The 13,206-nt window shown below is 43.2% G+C and overlaps 1 protein-coding gene across 1 annotated transcript; it reads right to left on the reverse strand.

Annotated features, from left to right (window-relative positions):
• Positions 1–659: 659 nt before the first annotated feature.
• Positions 660–12,680, reverse strand: LOC138854456 (uncharacterized). Its single transcript, XM_070097835.1, has 3 exons — positions 12,659–12,680; positions 3,105–3,251; positions 660–1,692 (listed from the first exon to the last, which is right to left on the reverse strand). Exons 2-3 carry the CDS (start codon positions 3,223–3,225, stop codon positions 1,457–1,459), a joined length of 357 nt encoding a protein of 118 aa, XP_069953936.1. The 5' UTR covers positions 3,226–3,251; positions 12,659–12,680; the 3' UTR covers positions 660–1,456.
• Positions 12,681–13,206: the final 526 nt, after the last annotated feature.

The raw sequence follows: 13,206 nt of genomic DNA on the forward strand, positions 1-13,206 counted from the left end.
TCCTTCAGCCACCACCCCCGGAATCCGAAAGGTGGCTTCCAGAGATACACCCGTCGCCCAAAAGACACCCAAAGCTACTCCGGGATACCGGAGAGGGATCGGGACATCCCTAGGCAATCCAGATTCCACGGCAAACTACGCCACCGCCAAGAAACCTCAACGGAATGGGATCGACCCCGGTGTCCTTTCCCCTACCTAGGAACTAGCACGCCTGTGGGAGAAATCACGAAGGCTAAAAAGAGGAAGGGCAAAAGGGAGGGGTGAGGAGGAGGAGGAGGAATGGAAAAAGGGGAGGATGGGGAGGATGGGATAGGGGAGGGGAGAATGGGGGGTAATTAGGTTCGGTCTGAGGAAGAAGACCGACAGGGCTAATTCCTCAGACCAAGAGCCTCTTCACCACGCCAAGGAGCCCCCCTTGAAGAGGTCTTGATTTAGAGAATTGAATCTGTGCTCCAGTTCCTCGAATTAAGCCTGAATACTTTCCACATCCCCCCAGGTGCTGTATAATCCTGCAGGTTTAGCGCTTCCCCCTTTATAATAATAATAATAATAATAATAATAATAATAATAATAATAATGATAATGCTCAGAGTTTTTCTTTATTCCGAGGTTGATAGAATTTTTGAAATTGCAAGATCTTCAATATTGACACATCTGAGTCAAGAAGGACTTTATTAAAGTTAAGACATCTTTTAGCAGAACATCCTCAAGAGTTGAGTGTAAACATGATAATGGACTTATTCTACCTTATAATAAAAACTTGTCTGACCTCACTCGACCTTTTGAAACAACTTAGTGTAGGAATTGACTCTAACAAATACTGTCAAGCATCTACTGATGAACAAATCTTTTAGCCCATCAACAGGAAGAATTTACTCTGTAACTTCTAGGCATACCGATTTTAGGTGTATATATCAAACAAGAAAATATTGGGTGATTGAATCAAAATAAATATGCTGTTACATTGGGAGAGGAGTCTAACACCTTGTTTATACATAGGGTGGACACAGGTTTTATGGCTGGGACTTTGCCATGGTGCTAATCCCATGGAATTCATCAAATTAACATAATATATATAATCTTTTGAATTCAGAATTGCACACATGTCTTATTCATCCCGTGTCTTATTCATGTACTATCAACAATAATAGCATCGGAAAAACTCTCTTCTCTTTTAGTCCAAATGTCGTACCGCTGTTTGTATTGAAGAAAGTACGTAGTTGTTGAGCAATATTTTATAATGACTGCGTTTAAATATGCATAAGAGCTTTTATCATGTCATACAGTTATTAAATCAACACCATCTTAAAACTCTAAGGGCAAACTGTTGTTCCGGTGGCATTTAGTTCTGTAACGCATCTGTGTTTTCTTTATTTCTCAGATAAAAACTTCACATAGTGTTGAATAATATAGAGAAAAGGGTGGTGGTAGCGATGATGCTCAAGTCAGTTTTTCTTCATTTTTCATGTAAAATCTTCACCTGGTGCATAGCATCACCGCTGCAGTAGTAGATGAAGGATAAGATGACAAAGAAGGCGGTGAGGAGGCCCATGGCTGCGGTCATATAGAAGAACACCAGCAAAGGGAGACTCAGGAGGACGATGACTACCACAGAGAAGGTGGTCAGGTCACTGCTGCATGGTGCTGACCCAGAACAAGCTTCTTCTCGAGACTCCGCCAGCCACAGGTATCCTGAAGGAGGAGGTTGCTATTACGTTGGTGTGCTGCATTAAAAAAGACAGACACGTTGCTATCTAGTTGAAATCATAGGACGAAGAATTTTTATAGGAATCATTCAAAATGGAAATGTAATGGGGTTATATCGAGTCCCAATAATGTTAGGTTAGCTCTGATCTTCTAGATCAAGAGCCCTTAGAAGTTTACCACTGACAAAAGCCTTCATAGAAGAATGTGTTAATGCTGGTGAATGGCTCTTGATACAGGAAATTAGTACTATCCTCCACTTCCTACAATCAAACTTAATTACTGACCATTTCCCAGGGACTGTAACCCAGTATGGGTTACAATCCGAGGAATAGTCAGTATATAAACATAGTGAGTGATGGTCAGTATATAAACATAGTGAGTGATGGTCAGTATATAAACATAGTGAGTGATGATCAGTATATAAACACAGTGAGTGATGGTCAGTATACAAATATAGTGAGTGATGGTCAGCATATATATATATATATGTAGTGAGTGATGATCAGTATATAAATATAGTGTTTACACTGTCTTGGGTATTCTTGAGCGAGTGGCTCAACAAGTTTACTTTTCACCATAAACAATAATAAATCTGAAAAACGTAGCAGAGAGGATTAGGAAGGCTAGGACGACTGAGGGTAGGTTCATAATGCCACTCACCCACGAAGATAACAGAGAGGAGCAGGATAGCTAGGACGACTGAGGGTAGGTTCATAATGCCACTCACCCACGAAGATAACAGAAAGGAACAGGATAGCTAGGACGACTGAGGGTAGGTTCATAATGCCACTCACCCACGAAGATAACAGAAAGGAGCAGGATAGCTAGGACGACTGAGGGTAGGTTCATATTGCCACTCACCCACGAAGATAACAGAGAGGAGCAGGATAGCTAGGACGACTGAGGGTAGGTTCATAATGCCACTCATCCACGAAGATAACAGAGAGGAGCAGGATAGCTAGGACGACTGAGGGTAGGTTCATAATGCCACTCACCCACGAAGATAACAGAAAGGAGCAGGATAGCTAGGACGACTGAGGGTAGGTTCATAATGCCACTCATCCACGAAGATAACAGAGAGGAGCAGGATAGCTAGGACGACTGAGGGTAGGTTCATAATGCCACTCACCCACGAAGATAACAGAAAGGAGCAGGATAGCTAGGACGACTGAGGGTAGGTTCATAATGTCACTCACCCACGAAGATAGCAGAGAGGAGCAGGATAGCTAGGACGACTGAGGGTAGGTTCATATTGCCACTCACCCACGAAGATAACAGAGAGGAGCAGGATAGCTAGGACGACTGAGGGTAGGTTCAAAATGCCACTCACCCACGAAGATAGCAGAGAGGAGCAAGATAGCTAGGACGACTGAGGGTAGGTTCATAATGCCACTCACCCACGAAGATAGCAGAGAGGAGCAGGATAGCTAGGACGGCTATGGGCAGGACAAGTGCTTCTTGTGGTGCCACCCAGCTAGCGTCTAGATGATTGTAGTCTCTTACTTTGTAAACTAGCATCACCACAAACACCACCGTCACTACCCCTGAAGTACAATAACATCATTACATACAATCACCACCACAAAACCACCAGGGCCGCCACTACCTTGAATTTGCGTCACTGAAGCTAGTTTCCATTCCCCGTCTGTAAGAAAACATCATTGTTTATAAGAGAATAAATAGAAGGTCTCTTGATTTTTGCTGTTTTTCCTGTTGAGAGTGATCATGTCAAGAGTGTAAACAACAGAGGAGTGAGACTGTTGAAAGCTAGCTGGTTGCCTCGGCACCCAGTGAGGTAGCTTGTTAGAGCAAAATGAAAGGACCTATCTTCGATGATGATGATGGAGGACCTGACTAGGGAGATGATTCTCTAGCCCTGATAGATGATGCAGGACCAGACCAGGGAGATAATAATCCTCAAGTTGTGGATGATGATGCAGGACTACACTTGGTACATGATGGTGGACCACATCTGATAGATGAAGGAGGAACAGTCCTGGTAGATGAAGTTGGACTACTCATAATAGATGATGGGCATCTAGTTCAGGAAAGTAATAAAAGACCAGAAATGAGAGATAATTATGGACTAGTCCTGGTAGATGATTAAGAACTAGTCCTGGGAGAGGACGATGGACTAGTCCTAGTAAATGATAGACTAGTTCTAGTAGATGAAGGACTAGTCCTCGTAGATGGACTACTCCTCGTACATGAAGGACTAGTCCAAGTAGATGAAGGACTTGTCCTGGTATATAAAGGACTAGTCCTGGTAGATGAAGGACTAGTCCTGGTATATAAAGGACTAGTCCTGGTAGATGAAAGACTAGTCTTGGTACATGGTGAACTAGTCCCGGTAGATGAAGGGCTAGTGTTGTTAGATGATGGACTAGTCTTGGTAGGAGAAGGACTAGTCCTGGTAGATGAAGGACTAGTCCTGGAAGATGAAGGACTAGTCCTGGAAGATGAAGGACTAGTCCTGGAAGATGAAGGACTAGTCCTGGAAGATGAAGGACTAGTCCTGGAAGATGAAGGACTAGTCTTGGTAGATGATGGACTAGTACTGATAGATGATGGACTAGTACTGATAGATGATGGACTAGCTAGTCCTGGAAGATAATAGATTAGTCCTGGAAGATAAAAGATTAGTCCTGGAAGATGATGGACTAATCCTGGAAGATGATGGACTAGTCCTAGTCGATGATGGACTAGTCATCGTAGATGAAGGACTACTCCTGGTAAAAGAAGGGCTAGTTTTGGTAGATGATAGACAAGTCCTGGTAGATGATGGGCTAGTCCTGGTAGATGATGGGCTAGTCCTGGTAGATGATGGGCTAGTACTGGTAGATGATGGGCTAGTCCTGGTAGATGATGGGCTAGTACTGGTAGATGAAGGACTACTCTTCGTAGATGACGGACTAGTCCTGGAAGATGATAAACTAGTCGTCGTCGATGAAGGACTAGCCCAGGTAGATCAAAGGCTAGTCCTGGTAGATGAATGACTAGCCCTCGTAGATGATTGACTAGTCCTGGAAGATCAAGAACTAGTCCTGGCAGATGATGGACTAGTCGTGGTAGATGATAGACTAGTCCACGTAGATGAGAGAGTAGTCATCGTAGATGCTTGATTAGTCCTGGTAGATCAAGGACTAGTCATTGTAGATGAAGGACTAGTCCTGCTAAATGAGAGAGGAGTCCTGGCACATGATGGACTAGTGCTAGTGGATGAAGGACTAGTCCCGGTAGATGAAGGGCTAGTCGTGGAAGATGATGGACTAGCCCTAGTAGATGAAGGACTAGTCCTGATAGATGAAGGACTAGTCCTGGTAGATGAAGGACTAGTCCTGGTAGATGAAGGACTAGTCCTGGTAGATGAAGGACTAGTCATGGCAAATGAAGGACTAGTCCTGGTAGATGAAGGACTAGTCATGGCAAATGAAGGACTAGTCCTGGTAGATGAAGGACTAGTCCTGGTAGATGAAGGACTAGTCCTGGTAGATGAAGGACTAGTCCTGGTAGATGAAGGACTAGTCCTGGTAGATGAAGGACTAGTCCTGGTAGATGAAGGACTAGTCCTGATAGATGAAGGACTAGTCCTGGTAGATGAAGGACTAGTCCTGGTAGATGAAGGACTAGTTCTGGTAGATGGACTAGTCCTAGTAGATCAAGGACTAGTCCTGGTAGATGAAGGACTATTCCTGGTAAATGAAGGACTAGTCCTGGTAGATGGACTGGTCCTGATAGATGATGGACTAGTCCTGGTAGATGATGGACTAGTCCTGGTAGATGAAGGATTACTCCTGGTAGATAGTGGACTAGTCCTCGTAGGTGATGGACTAGCCCTGGTAGATAATGAACTAATGGTGGTAGATGAGGACTAATCCTGGTAGATGAGGGAGTAGTGTTGGTAGATAGACTAGTCCTGGTAGATGATGGACTAGACCTGCTAGATGAAGGTCTACTCGTGGTAGATGATGGACTAGTCGTGGTAGACAGTGAACTAGTCCTGGTAAATGAAGAGCTAGTCTTGGTAGATGATGGGCTAGCTAGTCCTGGTAGATGATGGACTAGTCATCGTAGATGAAGGACTACTCCTGGTAGACGAAGGACTAGTCTTGGTAGATGATAGACTAGTCAAGGTATTTGATAGACAAGTCATGGTAGATAATGGACTATTCCTGGTAGATGAAAGACTTTTCCTGGTAGATGATTGACTAGTCCTGGTAGATCAAGAACTAGTCCTGGTAGATCAAGAACTAGTCCTGGTAGATGAAGGATTAGTGGCAGATGATAGACTAGTCCACGTAGATGAGAGAGTAGTCATCGTAGATGGTTGACTAGTCCTGGTAGACCAAGGACTATTCCTGGTAGAAGATGGCCTAGTCCTGGTAGAAGATGGACTAGTCCTAGTAGATGAAGGACTATACCTGGTTGATGAGGGACTAATCCAGGAAGAAGAAGGGCTAGTTCTGATAGATGATGGACTAGTCCTGGTAGATGAAAGACTAGTCCTGGTAGATGATGGGTTAGCCCTAGTAGAAGGACTAGTCCTTGTAGACGAAGGGCTAGTCCTGGTAGATAATGGACTAGTCCTATTAGATGAAGGACTAGTCTTGGTAGATGAAGGGCTAGTCCTGTTAGATGATGGACTAGTCCTGTTAGATGATGGACTAGTCCTGTTAGATGATGGACTAGTCCTGGTAGATGAATAGCTTTTCCTGGTAGATGGACTAGTCTTGATAGATGATAGACTGGTCCAAGTAGATAATGGACTAGTACCGGCAGATGTAGACATTGCCATTGTAGAAGAAGGACTAGTCCTGGTAGATGGACTAATCCTGGTAGATGAAGTACTAGTATTGGTAGATGAAGGACTAGTCCTGGTAGATGAGGGAATAGTCCTGGTAGATGAGGGAATAGTCCTGGTAGATGAGGGAATAGTCCTGGTAGATGAGGGAATAGTCCTGGTAGATGAGGGAATAGTCCTGGTAGATGAGGGAATAGTCCTGGTAGATGAAAGACTAGTCCTGGTAGATGAAAGACTAGTCCTGGTAGATGAAAGACTAGTCCTGGTAGATGAAAGACTAGTCCTGGTAGATGAAGGTCTAGTCCTGGGAGATGAAGGACTAGTCCTGGTGGATGAAGGACTAGTCCTGGTAGATGAAGGACTAGTCCTGGTGGATGAAGGACTAGTCCTGGTGGATGAAGGACTAGTCCTGGTGGATGAAGGACTAGTCCTGGTGGATGAAGGACTAGTCCTGGTGGATGAAGGACTAGTCCTGGTGGATGAAGGACTAGTCCTGGTGGATGAAGGACTAGTCCTGGTAGATGAAGGACTAGTCCTGGTAGATGAAGGACTAGTCCTGGTGGATGAAGGACTAGTCCTGGTGGATGAAGGACTAGTCCTGGTGGATGAAGGACTAGTCCTGGTGGATGAAGGACTAGTCCTGGTAGATGAAGGACTAGTCCTGGTAGATGAAGGACTAGTGTTTGTAGATGATAAACTTGGCCTGGTGGATGAAGGACTAGTCCTGGTAGATGAAGGACTAGTCCTGGTAGATGAAGGACTAGTCCTGGTAGATGAAGGACTAGTCCTGGTAGATGGACTAGTCTTGGTAGATGATGGACTTTTTTTGTTAGATGAAGAACTAGTCCTGGTAGATGAAGGACTAGTCCTTGTAGATGAAGGACTAGTAGGTTGTCGAAGTTGATTGCAGGTCTGTACCAAGATACCCTTGCGTTGCAGTGTCTGACAGATTGACATTAAAATGGTATAAAATACCGACAGGTTGTTAGGTAAGACACATATGCAACAGTTAGGTATCTTTATTTTGAAACGTTTCGCCTAACTGTTGCATATGTGTCTTACCTAACAACCTGTCGGTATTTTATACCATTTTAATGTTCAACCCGGTGACTTATTTTGCTTCAGTCTGTATCTGCTTCAAAACCATTTCACTAGTGACTGTGATGTTACATAATTTATCTTCTTCAGGCCTTTCCCAACCTTCAATGCCACCCAAGAAATAAGCTCTGATAACTATCCACTCTCATATGCAACTCCCACTCAAATCCAACCCCTCTCACTCATGTATTTATCCAACCTATATTTGAAACTACCCAAGGTTTTAGCCTCAATAACCCAACTAGGTAGACTGTTCCACTCATCAACTACCCTATTTCCAAACCAATGCTTTCCTACATCCTTTCTAAATCTAAACTTGTCTAATTTCAATCCATTACTGCGGGTTCTCTCCTGGAGAGATATCCTCAAGACCTTACTAATATCCCCTTTACTAATACCCATCTTCCATTTATACACTTCGATCATGTCTCCCCCTCATTCTTCGTCTAACAAGTGAATGTAACTTAAGAGTCTTCAGTCTTTCTTCATAAGGAAGATTTCTAATGCTATGTATTAATTCACTCATTCTATGCTGAATGTTTTCTAACGATTTTATGTCCATTCTGCAATATGGAGACCAGAACTGAGCTGCATAATATAGGTGAGGCCTTATGATGTATAAAGCTGAAGCATAACTGCAGGACTTCTGTTGCTTACACTCTTGATATAAAGCCCAGCAATCTATTTGCCTTATTATGTTCGCTTAGGCACTGCTGTCTTGGTTTATGATTGCTGCTTACCATAACCCCCAAATCTTTTTCTCATTCTATACGGCTAAGTTCAACATTATTAAGCTGGTAGGTGCTAGGGTTATGGACATTTCCGAGCTTTAGATCGAGTCATGGCTCATTAATAACAAGCAGAGAGTATGCTTAAATGGGGTTAAATCCGAGAGGGGATCGTAACGAGTGGCGTACCACAGGAATCAGTCTTAGGCCCGTTGTTTATAATTTATTTCAATGACCTTAATGAGGGTATTACTAGTGATATGAGCAAATTCTCCGATGACACAAAGATAGGTAGGATAATTGCTTCAAATGTAGATGTTAGGGAACTTCAGGAGGATTTAGACAAACTATTCTTGGTCAGGAAAGTGGCAGATGCAGTTCAGTGTACATAAATGCAAGGTTCTGAAGCTCGGGAGTGTCCATAACCCTAGTACTTATAAGTTAAAAATGTAGATTGCGAAAAGGACTTGGGGGTTATGGTGAGCAGCAACCTTAAACCAAGACAGCAAATCCTAAGCATGGGATTTATATCAAGAAGTGTAACCAGGATGCCCTCTCTTGAGCAACTTTACCAGCAGCTGAAAGAAGAGCTTAGGGTTGCTAAGCAGGATATATGGCGATTAACGGAGGAGAACAAGAGGATTCGAAGTAATCTTCCTGTTGCGAGTCCCCAGGTTAAGAGGGAAACTTGATCACTGGCCGGGCAACATGGAACCAAGCTGAGGATCAAGAAGACTGTTGGAGAGGCAGAAACAACGAGGACTCAGAAGACTACTGTGGAAATTTCCAACCCATTTTCGGTGCTACCTGACGAATGTGGGTGTTCTACTGGGTATGTCACAACGGGCACCAAAGAAGCATTGGCTGACGAGAGTGAGACATTCCTAGAAACCCCAACGAAAACCATCGAGAACATCTTGACGAATTCCACAAGTGAAGGTGTAATGCTACCTGACGAATGTGAGTGGACTACTGGAAGCATCACGACGGACAACGCCAAGGAAGGTAAAAACACTGTTGTTGTTAGGGATAGCCAGATTAGGGACATTGATAGGGCATTCTGCTTGAAGGATAGGAGTAGGAGGCAGAGAGTGTGTTTTCCAGGGGCTGGGATGAAGGATATTGTTAGCCGTCTGGATGACATCATGAGAGGTAATGGGAGCAATCCTATTATCTATCTCAGTGCTGGAGGCAACGATGTTGGCAGACGTAGGAGTGAGGACCTGATTAGCAGGTATAGGTCAGCAATAGAGATAATAAGGAGGAAGGGTTGGAAACCTGTCATATGTGGCATTTTGCCAACGAGAGGAGTTGGAAATGAATGGTTGTCCAGGGCAATTGGTGTCAATTGTTGGCTGGACAAATACTGTAAGGAAAATGCACTAACATTCATTGACAACTGGGACCTCTTCTATGGCAGAAATGACATGTATGCCAGGGATGGTGTTCACTTATCTAGGTGTGGGGTGGGAGCACTGGCCAACGCAGTTGCGGGAGCAGTTAGGTCTTTAAACTAGAATTAGATAGTTGTATGGGTTTTCGTGGAAAATCAATGAATTTTGAGTGTAGTGATTGTGTGAGTTTTAAGGAAGCCAGTTATAGGCAGAAAGAGGAAGAGTTATTGATGAACATAGAAAAGCATTAGGTGACAAGGAGAGTAACACGCATAGTGGAGGAACAGAAATCTACAAGATTGATGGACTGAAGACATCGACTCCAGGCTGAGGGACCGATTACCACAAACTCCTCGTCTCCTTACACCTTTCTGCTTTGTATTGGACTGATGAAGCCACTGTGTGGCAAAATGTTTCCTCAAAGATTCCCATATGTTGCATAAGTGTCTCAATCTTCAACAACACCTTTCCGACACCTATGAGCTGGAATTTCGAAGGGAAGTACCTTAAAGGCCAAAAGCAGGAAAAGGAGAGATGGAAAGGATGAGGCAGGGAAGAGACGAATGTAGAGTAGCCAGGTCCAATTCCTCAGACCAAAAGCCTCTTCACAGCGACAAGTATCCCCCCCCCACCCTAAGAGGACTATTCATCTGAGAAATACTATGATTATTTGACACTTGTATTTTTTTGTTTTACTTTATTGTAAATAACAATTCCCTCTTTTCTGCAGAAAATTAATTAGATAGGTTACTTATATGATTATAGAATTATTCTGCTTTGTCTATTATATTGGGTTTTTGGAGCCTTACTGGTGAAGCTCCAGACATGAGGGTCATATAGTGGTAAGTGAACGAGAAGTAATCCTGCTTGATCCAAGGAAGGAGAGAGTGGCTCTAATTCCTTGGATACAGAGCCATTCAACAGCATCAAGGAAAACTCTTTAAGAATGGTGACCTTGTAATGTTTTGATAAAGTCGTCCTACGCAATATCAGAGTTCAGTACTGCAGCCTCACATTTTATTTCTTATTATTATTAGGCGTCATAGGAACTTTTGTAAATACTGCAGGTTCGTTATTAACTTTTTTGAATTATTAAACATGGAGCACTATACTATGAAAAAAAAAAACTCTCCTGCGTTCAAATCTACGTCAGGCAGCATCGTTGCTGCCAGGAAAACTTTGTGTGGATATGAGGCAGGAGTGAGAGAAGAGTCATGATGAGGCTACCAGTGTGTCAGCTGCAACGTAAGCATCACCTCAAGACCTGACGATCCTGCTTCATACCTTAGAAAATTCACAGAATTTTAATTTCCGAAAGAAAGGCAGAAGTCATTTGTGAAAAAGAAGTCACAGAACCAGCCAGTTGAGCCTAGTTCTGGGGCCACAATGAACGATGATGACAAACTGAGGATGAAGAATAAGGAACTAAATTTTGCAGGTCTAGCGAAAACGACAGATCTCAAAATGGAGAATGAAGGAAGTGTTAAAGCAAAAGTTAGCACTTCCCATCCTGGTGAGCTACACACAACACTAAGCCTCTCAAAACACAGAGCAGAGCAAACAGAACTGGACTCGCCTGCAAAAAGTGAAAGTAAAACTGATGTACATATACGGGAGCCAGTGAAAGAAAAGAATGTTGCAGAAGTTGAAGATGTGGGCAAAGTGCATAGTGAAGAGCAGGGAGGCTGCGGGATGAAGCTGAAGAGAGAGTTGGGACTGATCGACTGTGTGGGATTCACCTTGGGTGCTACTATAGGCTCAGGCATATTTGTGTCACCCAGGACGGTGCTGCAGTATACAGGCAGTGTGGGCATGTCCCTGGCGGTGTGGGCCGTTTCAGGAGCTGTCTCCATGTGCGGATCATTCTGCTACACTGAGATGGGTGAGTACTGCCAACTGCTTAACATTTACTTCGCTAGTGTATAGTAACAAGTAAAAAGTGGTTCGGTTGGCAACGTTCTCGCCTCACACACTAGTGTCCGTGGTTCAGTCCCCGGCCTGGGCGGAAATTGAATGTGCTTCCTGACACCTGTTGTCCCTGTTCACATAAACACTTGGGTGATAGATGACAGGTGTGGGTCACATCCTGAGGAACAAGATTGAAGGATCACAATGGAAATAAGATAGACAGTCCTCAGTCATGCATTGACTTTCTTGGGTTATCCTGAGTAGTTAACCTTCCAAAGAAATCATATCTATCTTAACTGCTGACATGTGTAGGCACCTGTGGTGCATTGTATAGCCTCCTCTGATCGGCTTCAAACTTTAATGCATGTGTAGCCTCCTAAGAAGCTTCCGAGTTTTATTGGAGTGTGTATAGTTAACAGTTTAATAATTTTATTTTTAAAGTGACGTGGTATTATTATATTCCATAAAATAACATAAGAATGCATCTGTTAATATCTAGTCCGATTCCCCTAAATAAAACTTCTTACTAAGGGACGTATGAGTGCTTTCTAATTTGACCCTAAACTGTTGTAAATATTAATAATTGTGCTCTGGAGTTCTTAAATTGATCACAATATTTACTAAGTCACAACCTACTTTGCTCCCTATTACCATAGGTGACCTCTAACACCTCATCTACCGCTGTGTAACTACAGTCTATATTTTGGAATGCTTGAATTAGTTATGGCATGAGCATCGCCTTTCACCTGCCCTTTGAGATCAAATAATTTTGTAACATTGGCTAAGTCATTCCTCACATGTACAGCAGCCTTAAATACTGACCAAAATTCCTCCCAGTTATCTCCTAGACTAAATGATGCCTTTATAGCTTTATTACCCACGGACTTACAATTTGCGTTAATTACAATAACCTTCTCCATGGCTCTTTTATGTATCGTACCAAATAATAACAGTGGCTGTACAAATAATAACAATGGCTAAACCAATAAATCCACTAGAATACAAGGCAGGCATGTACTTACAGTAGTGTTGGGAACTGTGAGTCGAGTGATTTACTGTTTGACCAGAGCCCCACACGTCACCTTTCGAGGGGGGGGTGGAAGAGGGAGGGGAAGGGAGCTAGACTGACCCTAGGTCAGTGTTACCCCTTTCACAAAATGTTGTTATTATTGATATATATGGCTAAACGTGAACGTATACAGCCTCGCATACTCTGCTAATCCTAGCAAAACCATTAAAAACGTGAGAACCACACATACATTATATGTAAAATTAATAATAGCTACAAATTCACAGTAACAGTGGGTAAATACTAACTGTATACTGCACAGGGCAGTACACATACATACCAGCTTATGTCTACCTCGGCTGATACTCACAGATAAACTGACAGTGTGAAATAGAGGCAGCCTCAGGAAGTGAGTGACGCGTACTGGACAGGTCGATCTGGGCTATAGCGGGAGCTAGACTGACCCTAGGTTAACAAGCAGCCGGCAGTCAAACTATCACTTTCAGGGAGGGGGGAGAAAAAGCGGGAAAAACGGGAGATTGACTTACCCTACCTTAACTA

The sequence above is a fragment of the Cherax quadricarinatus genome, chromosome 60 (genome assembly GCF_038502225.1).
Source record: "Cherax quadricarinatus isolate ZL_2023a chromosome 60, ASM3850222v1, whole genome shotgun sequence".
Classification (NCBI taxonomy): Eukaryota; Metazoa; Arthropoda; class Malacostraca; order Decapoda; family Parastacidae; genus Cherax; species Cherax quadricarinatus.